Source organism: Panulirus ornatus, chromosome 8 (assembly GCF_036320965.1).
Source record: "Panulirus ornatus isolate Po-2019 chromosome 8, ASM3632096v1, whole genome shotgun sequence".
NCBI lineage: Eukaryota > Metazoa > Arthropoda > Malacostraca > Decapoda > Palinuridae > Panulirus > Panulirus ornatus.
In genome coordinates, this window is record NC_092231.1 from 2,751,225 (window position 1) to 2,770,877 (window position 19,653).

At 48.2% G+C, this 19,653-nt stretch overlaps 1 protein-coding gene across 1 annotated transcript in view; it reads left to right on the forward strand.

Moving 5' to 3' along the window:
* The window catches only part of LOC139749730 (CD109 antigen-like), a 59,681-nt gene extending 40,147 nt beyond the window's left edge, over window positions 1-19,534 (forward strand). The window contains exons 18-31 of the mRNA XM_071663913.1: window positions 989-1,170; window positions 1,543-1,707; window positions 2,442-2,573; window positions 5,314-5,482; window positions 5,770-6,034; window positions 6,926-7,112; window positions 7,238-7,377; window positions 8,459-8,592; window positions 11,580-11,818; window positions 14,474-14,635; window positions 14,915-15,111; window positions 15,533-15,716; window positions 17,484-17,592; window positions 18,973-19,534. Of these exons, the coding sequence (XP_071520014.1) occupies window positions 989-1,170; window positions 1,543-1,707; window positions 2,442-2,573; window positions 5,314-5,482; window positions 5,770-6,034; window positions 6,926-7,112; window positions 7,238-7,377; window positions 8,459-8,592; window positions 11,580-11,818; window positions 14,474-14,635; window positions 14,915-15,111; window positions 15,533-15,716; window positions 17,484-17,592; window positions 18,973-19,175 (2,468 nt within the window). The 3' untranslated portion in view covers window positions 19,176-19,534. The remainder of the gene's footprint in view (window positions 1-988; window positions 1,171-1,542; window positions 1,708-2,441; window positions 2,574-5,313; window positions 5,483-5,769; window positions 6,035-6,925; window positions 7,113-7,237; window positions 7,378-8,458; window positions 8,593-11,579; window positions 11,819-14,473; window positions 14,636-14,914; window positions 15,112-15,532; window positions 15,717-17,483; window positions 17,593-18,972) is intronic.
* Window positions 19,535-19,653: the final 119 nt, after the last annotated feature.

A 19,653-nucleotide genomic window follows, 5' to 3' on the forward strand; every position in this document is an offset into this window, starting at 1 on the left:
ACACGGTGATTTATATTCGCTTCGTGTTTTCATAGCTTTAATCTATTTAGAAAATCCTAACGAATATTCACTATGAACATGATGATGATGTGGCTAAAGTAAAGTTGGAAACCACTCTTGCCTAGCGTTGATTGGAGGTCTGGGGTTGGAGGATGGAGGAGTTCTGGAGGATTTGTGGATGGGGTTAAGGAGGGGTAGGGAGTTTGTTTGAGGATCAGTAAAGTAGGAAATGGGAAGTACAGAAGAAGTATGAAATACTCTAGGATCAACGAGAGAACTACATTGTTGGGGGACCCTGGTTTCTTGGAGGCACTTGGATGTTGGGAGACCCTGAGATGTTGAGAGACTGTGGGATGTTGGGAGACCCTGGGATGTTTGAAGACCTTGGGATGCTGGGAGACCCTGGGATGTTGGGCTTCAGGCCAGGGTATCATACCCAAGGGTCGTATGGTCGTCCTCAAGGGCTGGAGCACCGTGCTCTCACACTCGCATGGTTGATGCACTTGCCTCCTCCGTGGACGTGATCATTTGACTGCGAATGTTCATTTCCTGTGTCAGTATGCAGTGAGTGTCCTTCTTACTGACCCATTTACATCATCATTCGGTGCGGAAAGCGAAGACGGGAAACTTCCCGTCCCCCCCCCCCCCCCCCCCCCTTCTGCCCATACACTCAAGTCAACTACCTACCACACTTTTCACCTCCCCACTTTCCCCTCGATCTGTTCTAAACTATATGATTGCCCAGGTAACTTCTGTCTCGTGTCACCCCTCACACTTAATGAGTACTCGGCCCTCAGGGCGCACCTGCCGGAGGCGGGAAAGGCCTTCGTCCTCCTTCCCTGACCTCGTATGAACTTTCACCTTATTCATTTACCCTGATTGTTTTTCCTCTTCCACCTGAGCCAGGGGTCACCACTACCAACCCCTCCCTCGTCACCCCTCCCTCCCACACCTGTGGTGGAGGCGTCTCACGCTCCGGTTCCGGCAGGTCACAAGGGCTACGAGCGAGTGGACTTGACTCTGCCCAACTCGCCCAGCCAGTGGATGGTGGAGGGCTTCGTCACGCATCCCGACCACGGCATCTCCCTCCTGCCGGAGCGGGAGTACGACGCCACACCCCCAGTCTTCCTGACTCTGGAGGCCCCAGTCATCTGCCGCAGGGGGGAGCAGGTCAGTGTGCTGGCGGGTTGTGAGGGTCAGGTACTATGCCAGAAGGCCCTCTGGTGCATACACGACAGTAAGAGTATAGTCGTCTGTCATTGAGGAGATAGATGGTACACCAGTTGGATGGAGGATGTTTTAAGTAAGATAATGCTATCATACCAACCAATGAGGAGTCGTACCAATCACTTACTTCATGATTATGGCATTGACCATCCACAATGTTGCTGAGTAGATAGATCATGATCATCACAGTGCCACTCATAATGCTCCTGGAGGATCTTACAGTGAGAGCGTTGCTCACACGGACCTACGGTCACTGGCGCTGTACTGTTGTGTTGGTGAGAGAGGCAGTGACTCCGTCCCTCCTTCCCCACACAGATCTCGGTGCGTGCCGTCCTGGCCAACGGGATGCGGGAGGAAGTGCTGGTGTTGGTGATGGTGCCGGCTAGCAAGCACTACCGCTTCGTCCATGTGGAACCCGACGCCACCGTCAGCCACTACAGGCCACGGCTCTCCTCAGGGGACCACCAGCACCTCGTCATGGTCAGTGCCACACACACACACGCCGCCCCCCACAACCCCGTCAGTCGACATTGTTAATGTGTACCTGAGGAAGTTAGGAGTTTACGAGTGTCTGAAATTCATGAGTGACAGTGTCCATGGGAGGCAGCAGTTCATTTATAGTTTATTATAGAGTGATCCACCACAATACAACCCTCATGCATGACGGTACAACCCTCATGCATGACGGTAAGAGCCTTTAGCTCAACGGCAGGACCCTCGTGCATGGCATGTGACCCTGAGGTATGACGGCCTGACCTTTAACTTGATCGTTCAGTGTCAGGTCTGACCATGTCATCATATGCAAGGGTCGTGCAGGAGGCTCTTGCCTACTGACACACGTCTGTCGACTGAGAGTGGTGATGTCCACTTGCTTCCTCTCCAGTCACTCTCAGTAACCCGAGTCTAGGCATTACGACTGACGTGTCAGGTATTAGTAATGATCGAGGAACTGTGATACTGTATGAGGAAGAGTTACAGTAATAGATTCCATTCGTCTTAATGATTATGAATGATATCTTCCTCGTGTGATTTCAGTATAGCATAATAGGTTGTCAGTGTGGTCATTGTGTGTGTGTGTGTGTGTGTGTGTGTGTGCTTCACTGTCATCATTGTTGGGTGTATTTTTGTTGCCCTCGTGTGAATGGTTGGCTTCAGTGTGTAGTAGTGTGAGGTGTGAGTGTAGGCACTATTCACGTCTCTCCCTCCCGGTACAGCTCAAGGCGGAGGAGTACATGGAAGTGCTGCTGCCGCTGGCCGTCACGCTCCAGTCCGGCACCTTCAAGGTCACCGTCCACGCCCTCTCCCAGGTCGGCTCGCAGACCCGCACCATCACCATCAAAGTCCTGGTAGGTCACTCTCCTCTCTCTCTCTCTCTCTCTCTCTCTCTCTCTCTCTCTCTCTCTCTCTCTCTCTCTCTCTCTCTCTCTCTCTCTCTATGTCACTGTCTGTGTCTCACTCTGGCTGCCTCTTGCTTTCACCGTCTCAACTCATTTTCTGTTCTTCGTCCTCTCTATTCTTCTCTGTCTTACTCTCTTGCTCAGCCCTCGTCTGTAAGGAGACTTGACCATCTCACGTGTCCACTCACGAAATATCACTAGATAAATAAATTCCTACTCTTAAGTTTTGGGCAGCGAGTGTTACGGCGATGTAAACATGACATAGGAAAGATTCATATACGCAGGATGTATAAGCTTTGGCACCAGGAGTATGTATGACCCTGGGCAACATCAGACGAGGTCGTAACGAACCCTTTATGTACGTGAGAGAGAGAGAGAGAGAGAGAGAGAGAGAGAGAGAGAGAGAGAGAGAGAGAGAGAGAGGCCCTGTCTCCTGATTTCGCACAGTTTTATAAAGCAAGGATGACATTTAGTTCACTGCTCCCTGCACACTAGGTGGTTGCGATCCACTTCTGCAGTCCGTCCGGAACACACAGTGTAAAGTGTTGTATTGTTTACCTGTGTGAGGTTCAGTGTGACGTGTAACCCCCTGGTGCTCAGTGGGATACAGTCAGACCCCATCAGTCTCGCCTTCTGAAGACGCTGCCTCGCATCTCACAGATGCTCTGGATATCTGGTATAAACTCCTCTCTCTGAAGCCATTGAGTCTCTCACTTAGTTCCCATTAGACGAGGATCCATTCGTCTGCCTCTTTGATTATTATCTTTCCATATATAGGATGCAGACTGCGCCCTCCTAGTGACCCAGCTCTGTACTTTAAGGTCACCTCCTTCACATCTTCCTACAAAGATAGGTTTCTTCTCAACCCTCAGAAAAACAGCGGCCTGTCTAGTGTTTCGGTACGTGTGTCGAGATGCCATGGTTGTAAATGCTTCGTGTGGATCTAGTGTCTCCATTTCTAACATCAAATGCTCATTTTGTGCTTTGTGGAGTTCCACGAATGGTACTTCTAATTTCCGAGCTTCAGTATAGAAAGAGCAGATCCATTACTGATGGAGGGTGGTCCCTCTGGCTCTCATAGGTTCACTCATACGCTGACGAGAGAGAGTTTCCTTATACACTAAGAACTTGTATCTTTATGAGGGTTCGTCTCCCGCGTACATTCCAGTATGGTTGAACCATTTTCCTGTATAGGATATACAATTTGTAGACGCTTCCCCAGCCATCTTGTTAGTTCCCGCGTACGTGTCGGGAAATACCAGTTCAGGATCTTGAGGCATTGCTGAAGGATCGTATGCTAACAGAGGAAAGATAGGGGCCTTCTTCAGTCACTGTTTCCCATGACATAGCTCATGTTTACTCTCGCCTCAACGTGCGTCTTCCGTCAGAAAGGCTGGCACCCTGACGGCCACCTTGTGTTCTCTATCCTTCCTTGTTAGTGTCTTCCAGGGAAGATTATGTACGTCTCCAAACTTCCTTCACAAGTTCAGTTCCGACTGTGACTGGATACGTATCCATTGCTTTAAGTCAGTAAACCTTCGGAATTTGTGTATTGTATCATAAGGCCCCGCCCTCCACTGGTCACGTCCCGTGGTCCTGTGCTGGTGGCAATAGTAATATCTCAGACTCCTTCACCTCCCTTAATGTTTTCTTTTCAATGATCAAATTGATCATGTGTGTGTGTGATCACTATCTGTGTGTTAAAGTAGATAGAGTTGTACACGCGCGTTGCCCCATTTCTTAACAGTGTGAATGTACCATGTCTTTACGCCCATGTGTCTACACCACACACACAAGCCTAAGCCAGGTGTGTGTGTGTGTGTGTGTGTGTGTGAGATCATTTATTCATGATTGCCTATTTGCATATATGATTGTTTTTCCTTTTACTTGAAGGGGTCCTACTCTTCACTTCTCTTTTTGTCATACGTTTTGCTTCTTACATTCAGTGTTCGTTGTCTTCATTCGTTTTATGCTTTGATCCATTAATATGAGGTTTCCTTCTTAGTTTCTTGTCACGCAGTATAGCTGATATGCTTCTGCCTCAGAGCACTGGTCATCACATTACACATCCCATACAGAAATTTCGGATAAAGTCTGTATTTCCCTTCCTCCTTCTTTCCTCCACCGTTGGCAAGCCTCTGGCTGCTGTTCCCTCCCTGTAGCCCATTTCCTTTACTCCAGGAACAGTCTGTGTTCCCTCCTCATCTTCTCAAGTGGAGTCAGCAAACACGCGATACATTATGTAGTCTGGGTCTGACACGTGCCACGAATAGTGTTCTGAGCCTCTGCTTCTCCGCTCACTTAGATACAGTTATGAGACTGAGCTGTGTATTGTTTACCTGCCATTGTTTTGTTGTGATGACAGGCATGTCAATCCGCACTCCATCTCTCATTTTCTATCACTAATTCCTGCGAGGTGACAGCTGTAATCTGACCTTATCTCAGTGTATCTCTTTTTTTATCACTTCATCCCCCACGTTTGTTACGAGTCCCCTCGCCTTCCTCCAGATTATATGTATATATTTTTCCTTCCCACACAGTAACTATCAAACCATATCCCTCCCACGTTCTCGCCTCCCAGCCACGAGTGTCCCAGTAACAGTAACCATCCCCTACCACCGCACACCCACCACCTTCCGTTATGTGTACCGACGCGCTAACACGACCCGCATTATCCTGACACACACAGCCTGAAGGTGTGGAGGTCCGGAAGCACACGTCTGTATTGCTGGACCTGAAGAACCGAGCCACTGTGTACGAGTTCATGGACGTGCCTGTGGACCAGAGTCCTGAGATCACCAAGAGCATCATCAGGCGCTACGTGTACGGCTCCCCCAAGGCCAGCGTCTCTCTCTCAGGTACGTGCCACCCAGGAGGACCGTGAATGGACTTGTGGTTTCTTGAGAAATGGTCTGTGTGGGACAGAGAGGCTGTGACGTAGCACGTGTACCTGAACTACCATGAGGGAAGGTGTGAGTGAGAGAGGTTGTGTATAAGATTATGAAAGACATCACGTCCAGTCTTCCAGGACGAAGACCTGGGCCTAGATCTTTCCTACTGCTCCGTCCTCCCACTCCTTCCCCCGAGGTAGTGTGTTCATGTTTATCGCTCGCGCATCCCTCTATCTTCCTGGTGTACCCCTCAGGCGACGTGTTCGGGCCAACGCTCAGCAACATGGAGATCAGCTACACGAAGGCGTTCAACGGGAGGGTCCTGAAGAGCACGGACGGCATTTCCTTCAACTTCGGCGCGACGGTGTGGACGCTCCACTACCTGCGACTCACCAACCAGCTCAACGTGGGCAAGGCGAAGAAGGCTTTCGAGTCCCTGAACGTGAACCTGGCCGGCCTCCTCACCCGCTACAAGAAAGGTGCCTTCAAGATGTGGCACGCCTCGAAGCCCTCAGTGTGGTAATGTGGTATATTTGACTCCTATTCTTTTGTGTCATGTTAGGTTAGTCGTTGCTTTGTCTTGGGGTAGTATGACTGTGTGTATCCGTGTCCTAACTTGGGTTAAGTACACACAGGATTCCTCCTGTTTCTAGATAACATTCTCCCTACCTACTTCAGCTTTCCTCATTTCACCTAGTATAACGTTCTTCGTGTTCCCTTATTGCACCTGACCTTGTAAAGGCTTCTTTTTCACTCCTAAACATAATACTTTATTACAGTCTGATATCACTGCACTATTCCTGTTGGGCACAACGGCTCAGTGCAAGATTTATGGTCGGTGGTAACAGTAATATACAACTGTTCAAAACTGACTGTTTTGGATAGGCCTCATCTCCATAGTCAGTCTGGTTAGACTACCTACGACTCTGTCTGTATTCCTGCATTCGTTGGCAAAGTTCTGGGTTTCTCCTCTGGTAATGCAGTACAGTTATGGGTCGCTGTTTAGGTGCATGAAGTGTGGTGTATTGTAGAACTTGACGTTGTTACAGGCTCCTGTGTCAAACTGGGAGGCACTGATCCTTGCTTGCGTCTGGTAATGTGTCGTTGTTCTTACCTTATGTTTGGTCAATACCTTGTGTATAGGAACATAAACATTTTTCGTGTGATATCATTAGTATATGGCATCAGCCACGGATTCCCTGTGAAGGTTTAGCACACTATAGACAGTTCGTGTTTACTAATATAGCTTTCTTAACAATGCTTTCAAAGTACAGGACTTCTCAGTGTCTTCTACCGCTGCAGTACTAACTCTCTCTCTCTCTCTCTCTCTCTCTCTCTCTCTCTCTCTCTCTCTCTCTCTCTCTCTCTCTCTCTCTGACGGCCTTCACTGTAGCATGACCTCTCCTGCAGGCTGACGGCCTGGGTGGTGAACCTCTTGCTGGCGGCGCAGCATGAGGACTGGGAGAACCTGGTGTACATTGAACCCCGCCTCATCAACGCCGCCATCGCCTTCTTGCTGGAGCACCAGACGCCTGAGGGCAGCTTCACCGAGACGGAACAGTTCAACATCACCCTCGACCACAAGACCAGCTACAAGGTACACACACACACACACACACACATGACGTGGTATGTGGCCCTGATGTTGACGTAAGTGTTGCTGTGGGTTGCAGGGGTGGTATGTAGCCCTGATGTTGACGTAAGTGTTGCTGTGGGTTGCAGGGGTGGTCGGTTGGCGGAGAGGAGACGGGTCCGCTGGTGGCGCTGACTGCTTTAGTAACGGTGGTACTGCACGGTGCCGCGCCAACACTCACTGGAGACGTCAACGCCAACGCCATCAAGGCTAGACACCTCGCCACCAAGTAACTATCAGCGCTCTGCTATAATGCTCCACCAACCCCACTAATGCTCCACCAACCCCACTAATGCTCCACCAGCCCCACTAATGCTCCACCAGCCCCACTAATGCTCCACCAGCCCCACTAATGCTCCACCAGCCCCACTAATGCTCCACCAGCCCCACTAATGCGCCACCAGCCCCACTAATGCTCCAACATCCCCACTAATGCTCCACCAGCCCCACTAATGCTCCACCAGCCCCACTAATGCTCCACCAGCCCCACTAATGCTCCACCAGCCCCACTAATGCTCCACCAGCCCCACTAATGCTCCACCAGCCCCACTAATGCTCCACCATACTTCTCGTTCTCTTCTAACACCCCATCATGCTCCACGGTATCCTGTAACGCATGATTATGCTCCACAATCATTCTAATGCTCCATCACGCTCCATAATGTCCTCTAATGCATAGTCATGCCCCATAACTCCCTGTAATGCTCTAACATGCTCCTCATTCCCCTTTAATGCTGCACCATGCCCCACAAACCTCTCTAATGCTCCTTCATGCTCCACAACCCCCTGTAAGGCTCCACCATGCTCCACAAACCCCTTTGGATATCGATCACTCAGTCATGCCCCGTATCATGACGGCGCAACCCTTGAGCAATTGGTCTGAGCCCAGAGCATGTAAGCACGACCCTTGACGAAGAAGATATTGTGAGCATTGACCATGACGGGTACGACCCTTGAGCATGACGGGTACGACCCTTGAGCATGACGGGTACGACCCTTGACCATGACGGGTACGACCCTTGACCATGACGGGTACGACCCTTGAGCATGACGGGTACGACCCTTGAGCATGACGGGTACGACCCTTGAGCATGACGGGTACGAGCCTTGAGGATGGCGGTACGAGCCGTGCTATAATGGTGACGAAGGTGTGTCGTCATGTGTTGAGCGAGTGTACCCTCAGGCACACCTCACACCAGACCACGTCAGAAGGTTGACGAGAACAACTTGACAGACAGACTTACCCTCTCGTTCTAGTGATGGCGTCCCTCACTCACGACCCCTGCCTCCTCCTCCTCCTCCTCCCGCAGGTTCCTGGAGCGTCAGCTGGAACACCTGTGGGAGCCGTATGAGCTTGCCATCACCACCTATGCCCTCACTCTCGTGGCCAGCCCGGAGAAGGAGGTGGCCGTTAAGATGCTGGAGGCTCACGCCAGGTTCAAAGGTGCGTCTCACGATGCCTTCAGTCACGGCCCGTCACACGAGCCATAACCTTCATCCAGATGTCCACCACACACACACACACACACAGCAGGAGGAGGAGCAGGTCTGTGCTGCTAGTCATCAGCACGCCTGGTAGACTCTGGTCTCGTCTGGTTAACATCGTTCTCACAGCTGCCAGTGTTTTCCTGTGTCCCACCCGCTGTGCTGCTCTCCTAATTCTGCTGACTTTACAAAAATCTTCCACCATTCAAACTTCTCCCACTAAACCATGGCATCCTCTCATCCTCCTTATGAAGTCCTCTACGTAGGAGATTTCAATGTACACCACAGGGGATGTTTGGAATCCTCACACACTGTGTTTTTGTGCGAGGAAAGATATTGTCGGCTTCACGTTTTCCATTCTTAGTCATCTACATAACCCATATCACAAATCGTAACCACTGCTCTCCCAACACACTGGATTTATTTTTCTTATCCAGTCCAGGATGATTGTGTAGTGAAGTGGCCTTTTCCCTAACCTATAAAGGTTGGATCAGAGGTCACTGGTGTCGAGGGTATAATGAAAATACGTTTGACCTGACCTGTACGGGTCAGGTTTAAAGGCCAGGGGTGTCGAGGGATAGTAAAAATGAGGCTGGAACTGACCCATAGGAATGTGTAGTGGATGACGTAAAGATGCCGTTGTTAGAGTTGCATAGATACAGACAGACCCAAGGTCTAAGCGAGGAGGTCTGGCCTTAACGCTAATTAAACAAAATGCCGTCCACTTAACTCTCTCTCTCTCTCTCTCTCTCTCTCTCTCTCTCTCTCTCTCTCTCTCTCTCTCTCTCTCTCTCTCTCTCTCTCTCTCTCTCTCAACAGCAACAACCTCCGCTCCCTCCCACAACACGCCGGACGGATGGAGAACAGGTAAGTAAAGACTGACCTTGCAGGATTGTTGATATTCCTGAAGGAAATCTTGGTAAGAAAGTTATACGGCAGAATGAGCCAGTCATGCGTACCGTCACTACCCACATGATTACCTTCACGTTTGATCATAAACTTGTGTTCTGGCCTCTCTGCTCACCATGCCGAGATTATTCCTGATGTCGAAGAATGATAAAGTATTACTGACTCTCCCACAACAGGCATGTTACCGCAGCCTGGCCAGGGAGAGATCGGTGGTTGAGAAGGTAGCATGATATGCCACTACGTTATGATGATTAATTAAATGAATGATTCAGTACCGGAGAGTGACAAGTGATGATCAAACCTTACGTTGAAGATATGAAATGTGTTGTTTTGAACAACGTTTTCTGGGCGCTGATGCCACGTATGAACAATGTAGTTGGTGAAGAAATATATCGTACAGTCCAGATTAACTCTGGAGACCTCTGGTTTAGTCCGTTTTCTGTCGGTGGTGGCGCTGGCGCTGCTGTAGAGAAATTTACATTATGGACGTTGCTAAATCCTTCTAAGTATTCTAAATCTTTCTATTAATGTGTCTGGGGCGCCGGCGCCTCTTGCTCTGGGATAACAAGTTTAATTCTCGCAATCTGTCCTCATATTCTTTGTTACACAAGACAGGAATTAATTTTGTTGTTCTTCGCGTTACTGCTGCTAATTTAAGAATATCCTTGCTCAGGTGGAGGGCTCAAAACCGCTGCATATTCGAGGTGTGGTTTACCTAGACTTGGATATAGTGACAATATCACATTCCTGCTTTTGTAAGGTAATTGTCTGTTTTTGTAAGATAATTGTCTGTTAATGATTCGTAACATCCTATCAGCTTTCTTGGCAGCTTCGTTACAGTAATGGGAGACGTTAAAGTTTTTGGAGACAGTGACCCCTAGATCTCTCACGCTAGTTGTGTCTATCTTGTGGTCTATCAGTTCATAATCAAATTTTTGAGGTTTCCTACTTGTAACAACTGACATTCATTGACGTTAAATGGCATTTGGCTTTTTTTCCCCAGACGATTCAACTATTTTATCTAGATCCTCTGGTAATCTTAGCCTAATCTTCCTTGGTCAATATGACATTGCTGGTCTTCGTGTCATCTGCAAATTTGGACACAAGGTTATTTAGCCGTACGTTAATACGGTTGATTTAAATGATGAAAAGTATAGGCGCAAGTACTGATCCCTGGAGTACCCCACTAGGACCGGGTGACTATTCAATACGACTCCCTGCGTCCTATCACGTAACCAGGCTTCTATCGAAGTTCTTGTATAAACATGAGTCCCCAAGGCCCAGACTTTATGCATCAATTCAGTGGGAGTTTGTCGAAGGCTTTCAGGAAGTTCAGAAATATATCTATTGTCTTATCGTGGGTATTGAATGATTTAGGTTAACATTCCAGGAGGTTTGTAAGGCATGATCTGCGCCCACTGAAACCCTGCTGGATTCTTGATCAGGCTGTGTTGTTCCAGGTAGGTTAACGGGTTGGCAATCTTGTGTTTGATGTTTTCAATTACTCGTGAATGGACACGATCGGGACCTGGACGTGTCTGTCTGTGTTAGAGTCTCTCTAACTGTGGCGGTAAATTCTGGTATCGTGAGAGTTATATATCACTTCCTCAACGTTCGTGTCGCTACTTTCTAGTGTAAACACAGAACTAAAAACTTGTTTAGGATTAAGAAACGAATCAGGTGTATCAAGGGTGCAACCAAGAAGAGTTTTGTCAAGGGTGAAATGAAAATGTGTTTGTGTGAGGAAGAGCCATTCTCTCGTGAATGTTGGAATCTCCTTGCGTCTTGAAAGTTTTCTAGGAACCTCACTCGGTTGCGTCTTCCCTGGAGTCTGTATTTTGTCTTATCAAAACTTTACGATTCACTCTCATCCATTCGTCACACAATTCTGGAAGATCGAGTTTCTCCAAAAGACTTTCCTACAACCCACTTTCTGAAATCCTCATTCCACCGTCCTCTTCCTTTATCTTCCTTCTTGCTTTCCTTATTACCCTTAACTCCTTTTTCCTTCCTCCTCACCCGCCTCTCTTCTTCCAGATGACCGGATGCACTGGTCGAGGAAGGAGATAACCAGCAACGTGCGCCTCTCAGAAGACAGCCAGCGGAACTACCTGCTGCCGAAGGAGCCGCAGGAGTGGGACTCGTCCGCCGTGGAGGCCACAAGCTACGCCCTCCTGGTCTTCCTGATCCGGGAGGGCGTGACAGCCAGGGTAGAGGCCATCATGAACTGGCTCACCTCCGTCAGGGACTGGACCTTCGCCTTCTCCGGCACTGTGGTATCTTAACTTACTCGTGCATTCGTGTTTTGAGTCTTTCAGCGGGTAGGGAGGGAGGCTGGTAGACGCTATCATTTGTCTCTGTGTTTCTGCGTCCCTCGGTGGGCGACCCTCTGCACCAGGCAGGAAACTCTGTATCCAGTCCTCATCCTCAGGATTAACTTCTCTGTCTTCTAGTTTCAGTAGCGTCTGGTCTCTCTCTCTCTCTCTCTCTCTCTCTCTCTCTCTCTCTCTCTCTCTCTCTCTCTCTCTCTCTCTCTCTCTCTCTCTCTCTCTCTCTCTCTCTCTATCTATCTATCTATCTATCTATCTGCAGAAGCTGGTGACTGAGTTTGGTAAAGTGTGTGAAAGAAGAAAGTTAAGAGTAAATGTGAATAAGAGCAAGGTTATTAGGTACAGTAGGGTTGAGGGTCAAGTCAATTGGGAGGTGAGTTTGAATGGAGAAAAACTGGAGAAAGTGAAGTGTTTTAGATATCTGGGAGTGGATCTGGCAGCGGATGGAACGATGGAAGCGGAAGTAGATCATAGGGTGGGGGAGGGGGCGAAAATTCTGGGAGCCTTGAAGAATGTGTGGAAGTCGAGAACATTATCTCGGAAAGCAAAAATGGGTATGTTTGAAGGAATAGTGGTTCCAACAATGTTGTATGGTTGCGAGGCGTGGGCTATGGATAGAGTTGTGCGCAGGAGGATGGATGTGCTGGAAATGAGATGTTTGAGGACAATGTGTGGTGTGAGGTGGTTTGATCGAGTAAGTAACGTAAGGGTAAGAGAGATGTGTGGAAATAAAAAGAGCGTGGTTGAGAGAGCAGAAGAGGGTGTTTTGAAATGGTTTGGGCACATGGAGAGAATGAGTGAGGAAAGATTGACCAAGAGGATATATGTGTCGGAGGTGGAGGGAACGAGGAGAAGTGGGAGACCAAATTGGAGGTGGAAAGATGGAGTGAAAAAGATTTTGTGTGATCGGGGCCTGAACATGCAGGAGGGTGAAAGGAGGGCAAGGAATAGAGTGAATTGGATCGATGTGGTATACTGGGGTTGACGTGCTGTCAGTGGATTGAATCAGGGCATGTGAAGCGTCTGGGGTAAACCATGGAAAGCTGTGTAGGTATGTATATTTGCGTGTGTGGACGTATGTATATACATGTGTTTGGGGGTGGGTTGGGCCATTTCTTTCGTCTGTTTCCTTACGATACCTCGCAAACGCGGGAGACAGCGACAAAGCAAAAAAAAAAAAAAAAAAAAATATATATATATATATATATATATATATATATATATATATATTGTTAGTTGATAATAGGTGTAACAGAGAGCCTACATGTTGTACATTAAGGTATTGTGAGGAGCATCTCCCATGAAATCCTGTTATATTCACTCACGCCATCAGTGCTTCTCTCGCTCCACCACACATGTTAGCCTTCCAATATATTTCCTGTGTATATACTGAGATCCTTATTGCACAAGAACAAGTATTGTATGTCTGGACGTATGCATTTTACCCTCATTATCAGAGTTAGACAGGAAGGTAGATATTCACATCAGTGGAAAATGTTTAGTGTTAACCGTTGGGAGGGGGCTTGTAGAGCGACGGTCGGTCTGTGTTATCAGGAGTGGAGGAGGATGAGGTATTGAGGCTGGAGATGAAGGCTGGTGAACCTGGTGTGCCGTGTCCACATGGCTGACAGACAACTGTAGAGACGGAGCTTCTGGGAGGAGATGTGAGGATGAAGGAGGGAGCTCAGGTGGAGGAGAAGAACGGAGAGGAGGACGGGCATGACGGCCTGGGAAAATGACGCCGTTAGTGACACTGCCAAGCTCAGTGAGAGTGAGTGAGGAAAGCAAGTTGAGGATGAAGACTTATATGGACATGTTCATTCTTCAGCAGAAGGACGACACAGAACGTCAGGTGCTGGGAGGTTCTGGAAGAGAGCCTTGATGTCCATTTACCTCGAGAGTAACTTCAACGGAGACGGAGAAATGAATGTTGACATTAACTGAAATTGAATTGTAGATCAGACATACCAGTGGCGGTGTGAAGAGAGTTCGGATGGCAAGGGATGATGAGTCTGTAGATGAAGGGGAAATGTTGGACGACTCGGTGCTGTCTCCATGGACCACTAGAGCGGATCCAGGGGTGGTGTGGGAACAGGCAATGTCTTACTCCAGAGCCAGATGAGAGTAACAACCATGGTTCAAATAGAAAACTAAAACATTATGATGAGACAGAAAGCAGAGGAACAGATGGTTGTGTATGGGGAAGGATTGAACATTCTGGTCACGTGGGAAGGGGTGATGACGCTGGGCGTACAGTGACGGAGGTGAGGGGGAGTGGAGATCAAGGAGCGGGAGGCAGGAGGTAAACAGCAGGGGAGGGTGCTGCGTCTGGGGCTACCAGCGAACAGTGAGGCTACACGAGGCTTTGATCTGGGCTCCCTGCTGCACTACGGCACGCCATGTATAGCTGTAGACAGACAGACAAGCGAATGGAAAGGCACACACGCAAGGACTGTAAGGTACCGGGAACTGAATGAGACGTATGGAAATGACCAGAGATGACGCTTCTCGTGTGTGAGTGAGGTAGGACGGTGACTCCCCGCGACACTGTAGTGCGGCTGATGAAGGTGAGACAGTGAGGTGAGATGATACACTTTTCAGGACACTGTGGTGGCCATGAGCGCCCTGGCCGAGTACAGCTACCGGGCCAGGCTGAAGGACCTGACCGACCTGAACGTCGTCATGGAGGCCACCTCCGAACCCCGGGTCGTCCACAGCGTCCCCATCACCAACACATCCATAACCAACCTCCGCACCCTACAGGTCAGTATCTCCACACTACCCAGGTCAGTATCTCCACACTAGCCAGGTCAGTATCTCCACACCCCAGGTCAGTATCTCCACACTACCCAGGTCAGTATCTCCACACTACCCAGGTCAGTATCTCCACACTACCCAGGTCAGTATCTCCACACCCCAGGTCAGTATCTCCACACTAGCCAGGTCAGTATCTTCACACCCTCTGTACATGTGCCCATCCGACACAAAAAATGTACATATTCAGCCACTTTTGTTATTTCCAGTTTGTCTGGTCCCATGCAGGTGGCTCGCCCATGGGGTCATGTGTACCTGATGGCCAGGGGGTCAGGTCAGGCCGTAGCCCAGCTCGAGGTCACCTGGGGGGTTGACCTTGATCGATTCTTGAAGAAATCGGCGAGGAAATATTTTGACCTGAACGTGACGGAGACCTACTCATACTTCCGTAACAAGACGGTTATCGACATCACCTGCTGCTTCAGGTGTGTGTACCCACAGTGTGGCCAGATGTACCCCATAGTGTGGGCAGGTGTACCCCATAGTGTGGGTACGTGTGTGCCCACAGTGTGACTAGGTGTGTACCCTCAGTGTGGGCAGTGTATGTACTCCCAGTGTATGTTACCTCACAGTGTGTGCTACATATGTAAACATTAATTGTGTACTAGATATATGTACCCAAGTGTGTCAGGTATGAACGCCCCTCACTTAAAATTTTTCCACTACTATTCCTCTCCACACTTCCTACCATCACCCCACACTAGCCACCACCTGACCCTAATGGTCTTCCCCACCATCACCCCACACTAGCTACCAATTGACCCTAATGGTTCTCCCCACCATCACCCCACACACTAGCCACCACCTGACCCTAATGGTTCTCTGCCCTCCTCCCCACTTGGTCAGGTGGACGGCGCTGGACGTGTCGCCAACGAGCCACGCGACCCTGATGGAGGTGGAGGTCGCAACGGGCTACTACCTCTCCCAGGCTGACTCCAACAGGATGGTCCGCCGCCTGCAGGCCACAGTCCTGCCTGAGATCACCTCCGTCAAGTGCACCACTGCCAAGACATTCTGGCAATTCCATTACGTAAGTGCCAGAGTTGTGGTGAGTGTATACCAGCGGTTCTAAGTGTGTTTCGCTGGTGAGTGTGTGATGCGTGGCTCGGAGCCCAGTGACTTCGTGGTGAGTGGCTCGGGGGATGAAGGTGTGGCACTGTTACTGGTGTCACAATGATGGTCGTATTTCTTTTAGTTCGCGGTACATCCGTTTAGGATGATGATGGTGTGGCGCCACTGTTGGCATTTTCATTGCCTTGTGGTATTGATGTGGAACAATTGGTGATGCTATTTTCATTGTAATGTTGGCGTGGATTTGAGGGTTATAAGTTCAGTTCGGGGTGGTAATGTGACACTGTTGGTACTTCTCGTAGTTCTGTTGGCATGATAATGTGGCAATATTGACGCGCAGAAATTAAGTTAAGGTTAAGAAATTAGGTCATGTGCCAAACCTTGCGACGCAATGTAACACTATTAGGAGAGATGTAAAAAAGCTTATTACAATCTTATGTAAATTTCTTGAGGCGATTTGAGATAAAATCGTAGCTTATCTCGAACAACACCGTTTGATCAATAGTACACAGCGTGGTTTTAAAAGGCACAGATCAAAGTACTTTACAGACCTACTTGAATTTTATCGTGAATTATTCTGCACCCACGACAAGACGAAAGCAATAAATACATATGATATTTATGGACTTCCAAAAATTATTCGATCAAGTCCCCCACGGTGAGGAAATGAATGAAATCCTGGGGATTACTGGTTGTATAGGAAACTGGACAGCACCCTGGTTACGTGAGAGGAGGCAAAGTATTGTAATGACTGGGGAGTCATCACCGTGGTTACCCGTTATTGGTGGGAGTCCTGCATGGGTCTGTACTTGGACCTATACTTTTCATCATTTAAATCAACCATGTTGACGTACGGCTGAATAACCTAACGTTCAAGTTTGCAGATGACACGAAGATCAGCAATGCCACATTTGCTGAATGGTCTTAAAAAAATGGAAAATACTATTCAAGGCTAATAAATGTCAGATGTTGCAATTAGGAAACTTCAGCAAAATGTCGATTGTGGACTGAGCCACAAAATAAAGGACCCCTTTTGTGTGGGATCTAAGGGTCACTGTCTCCAAAAACTTCTAGTTTTCCCAGCATTGTGACAAAACTCCCAAGAAAGCAGATAGGATTTCAGGATTAGTCAACACATACTTGACTTTACAAAAGCAAGGATGTGATATTGTCACTATACCTAAGTCTAGTTGGACCCCTTCTCTATTACGCAGTGCAGTTCCATACTCCCACTTGAGCAAGGGCAACTAAATTGATTCCCTCCTTGCATGACAAAGCATATCAAGTCAGACTGGGGAATTTAAATGTTTTTTCTAAGTGAGAGGCGACTCCGAGGCAAATAAATAAAATGTAAAATACTGGAAGGATTCTACAACGTTGATATTGAAGTTTTTTTAAAGTTGCCCCAGCACTGCCAGTGAGAGGATATGGTGTAAAACTTGGAAGGCCACAGAGTTAATCTGGACTGTACGAAATAATTCTTCTCCAGCGAATTAATTAACGTGGAGTGAATTCCCAGGACTCATCATTCAGAGCAACTCTTGTTAATATCTCCAAAATTAGGCTTGATCATCCATCACCACCTGTCACTGTGCGGCACTAAATAATTCTTTTGATCATCCCTCCCAAACCTGTCAGTATGACGAAGTAACAGTGTGTCATAACCTTTCTGTGGTTTGGCTCTCCCCCCCAGTATGACACAGTAACAATGTGTTCTGTGTTGCAGGTACCGGGCGACCGCCCCATCTGCCTCAGTTACCGGTACCGCCGCCGGTACCCGGCCGCCAACTACACGGCCATCCGCTCCGTCACTATCTTCGAAAACTTCGCTCCAGGTCAGTAACACTTGCTGTGTTTCCTCCTAACATTACGTGATGTCAATTGTAGAATGAACAGACTTTCTCTGTAAAGCTTCTTTTATATCTGCCACTCTTGACTCAGTAGATGTAGTACTTCGCTCATATACTTGTCCACAGCAGAACTTGATCCTTGAGTTCTCATATTGTTAGTTAACTAGTTACTAACATGACCTCCCAGTTCTGAAATATCTGTCATACTTTACCTATGTGTTTTACTATGCCCAAATTCAATAAAGTGTTCTTTAGTTTATATATATAGCATATATCGCTTTCCTCACTACACTCTTCTATTTTGCCACATTATCAAACTTTCCTCACTACACTCTTCTATTTTGCCACATTATCAAACTTTTATCCCTTGGGATGGGGAGAAAGAATACTACCCACGTATCTCCTCCGTGTCGCAGAAGTTTGCTGAGTATTCCTAGTAAAATGTATGAGTGGGTGAAGGCATGTACAGAGCATCAGATTGGGGAGGGGCTGTGTGGTTTCAGAAGTAGTAGAGGATGTGTGGATCAGGTGTTTGCTTTGAAGAATGTGTGAGAAATACTTGGAAAAACAAATGGATTTGTATGTAGCATTTATGGATCTGGAGATGACATATGTTAGTTGATAGAGATGCTTTGTGGAAGGTCTTAAGAGCAGATGGTGTGGGAGGTAAGTTGCTAGAAGCAGTGAAAAGTTTTTATCAAGGATGTAAGTCATATGTATGAGTAGGAAGAGAGGGGAGTGACTGATTCCCAGTGAAGGTCGCTTTGCGGCAGGGGTGCCTGATGTCTCCATGGTTGTCTAATTTGTTTATGGATGGGGTGGTTAGGGAGGTAAATGCAAGACTTTTGGAGAGGGGCGAGTATGCAGTCTGTTGGGGATGAGAGGGCCTGGGAAGTGAGTCAGCTGTTGTTCGCCGATGATACAGCACTGGTGGCTGATTCGAGTGAGAAACTGCAGAAGTTGATGACTGAGGTTGGACAAGTCATCCTAAGAGACCATTTTTTGAAAGGGTCCAGGTTTTACTGCCGGAGTTGCGGTGGTCCACTACGTCCCATACCGGGGGAAATAATGAACTTCGTTGGAGTCCAGAGTCCTCCCTGGAGACGACTGGACAGATTCCATTTCAGCAGACGATGATGACACAGCTCTGCCGAAGGCGGGCTTTTCGCTCGCGGTGTAAGCACAAGCTGGCGGTGTCTGGTGGCACCCCTGATCAAACTATACTATGTCGACTCTGACCTTCAGTGTGGTACTCTACCTCTGTTACTCCCCCGCCTCACCATTCCATATCTCTGCCACCTGGCGGACTAACCCGTCACGCCACTCAGGGAATTCGTAAGTTCATCCGTCACCTTCTGCCCGCAGAACATTTCGAGACGACGGTGATCAACGCCACGCCCCTGGCAGCTCTTGACATCTGCGAGGTGTGTGGATCGTACCAGTGTCCATACTGCCCCTTCTACAGCGGCGACGCCCCCATCCCGCTGCCAGACACACGATCCATCGCTCTCCTCACTTCGCTCGTCTGTTTTGCCACAAGAGTATCAAACTTTTATCCCTTGGGATAGGGGAGAAAGAATACTACCCACGTATCTCCTGCGTGTTGTAGAAGGCCAACTAAGAGGGGCTGGAGAGGGAGGGCTGGAAATCCTCTCCTCCTATACTGTCACTTTCTAAAAGTAGGAATAGAAGAAGGAGCCAAGGGAAGATTTTCGTCTTTGGCTCGATCACATGCTCCTAACGCTACCTCGCTGAGGCGGTATCAGGCTAGCTGGGAGAAAGAAAAGGGGGAAAACTATCAGACTTTGCATGATAAATAACACTCCACTGTTATTAACTGAGTTAGACGTAAGTTACCGTTGTTATAGTGTTAAGTTTATACGATATAACGAATTATATGATGACGTTAAAATATATTTTATACTTACGATTTGTTTTGAATGTTCCTGTCTTTGAGGCTGGTAATTAAGGCATAGCAACTGTCCCTGAGGGAGGAGAGGTGCAGCTTTGGTGGGGTACCTGAGGAAGAAGTTACTGGTAGGGACT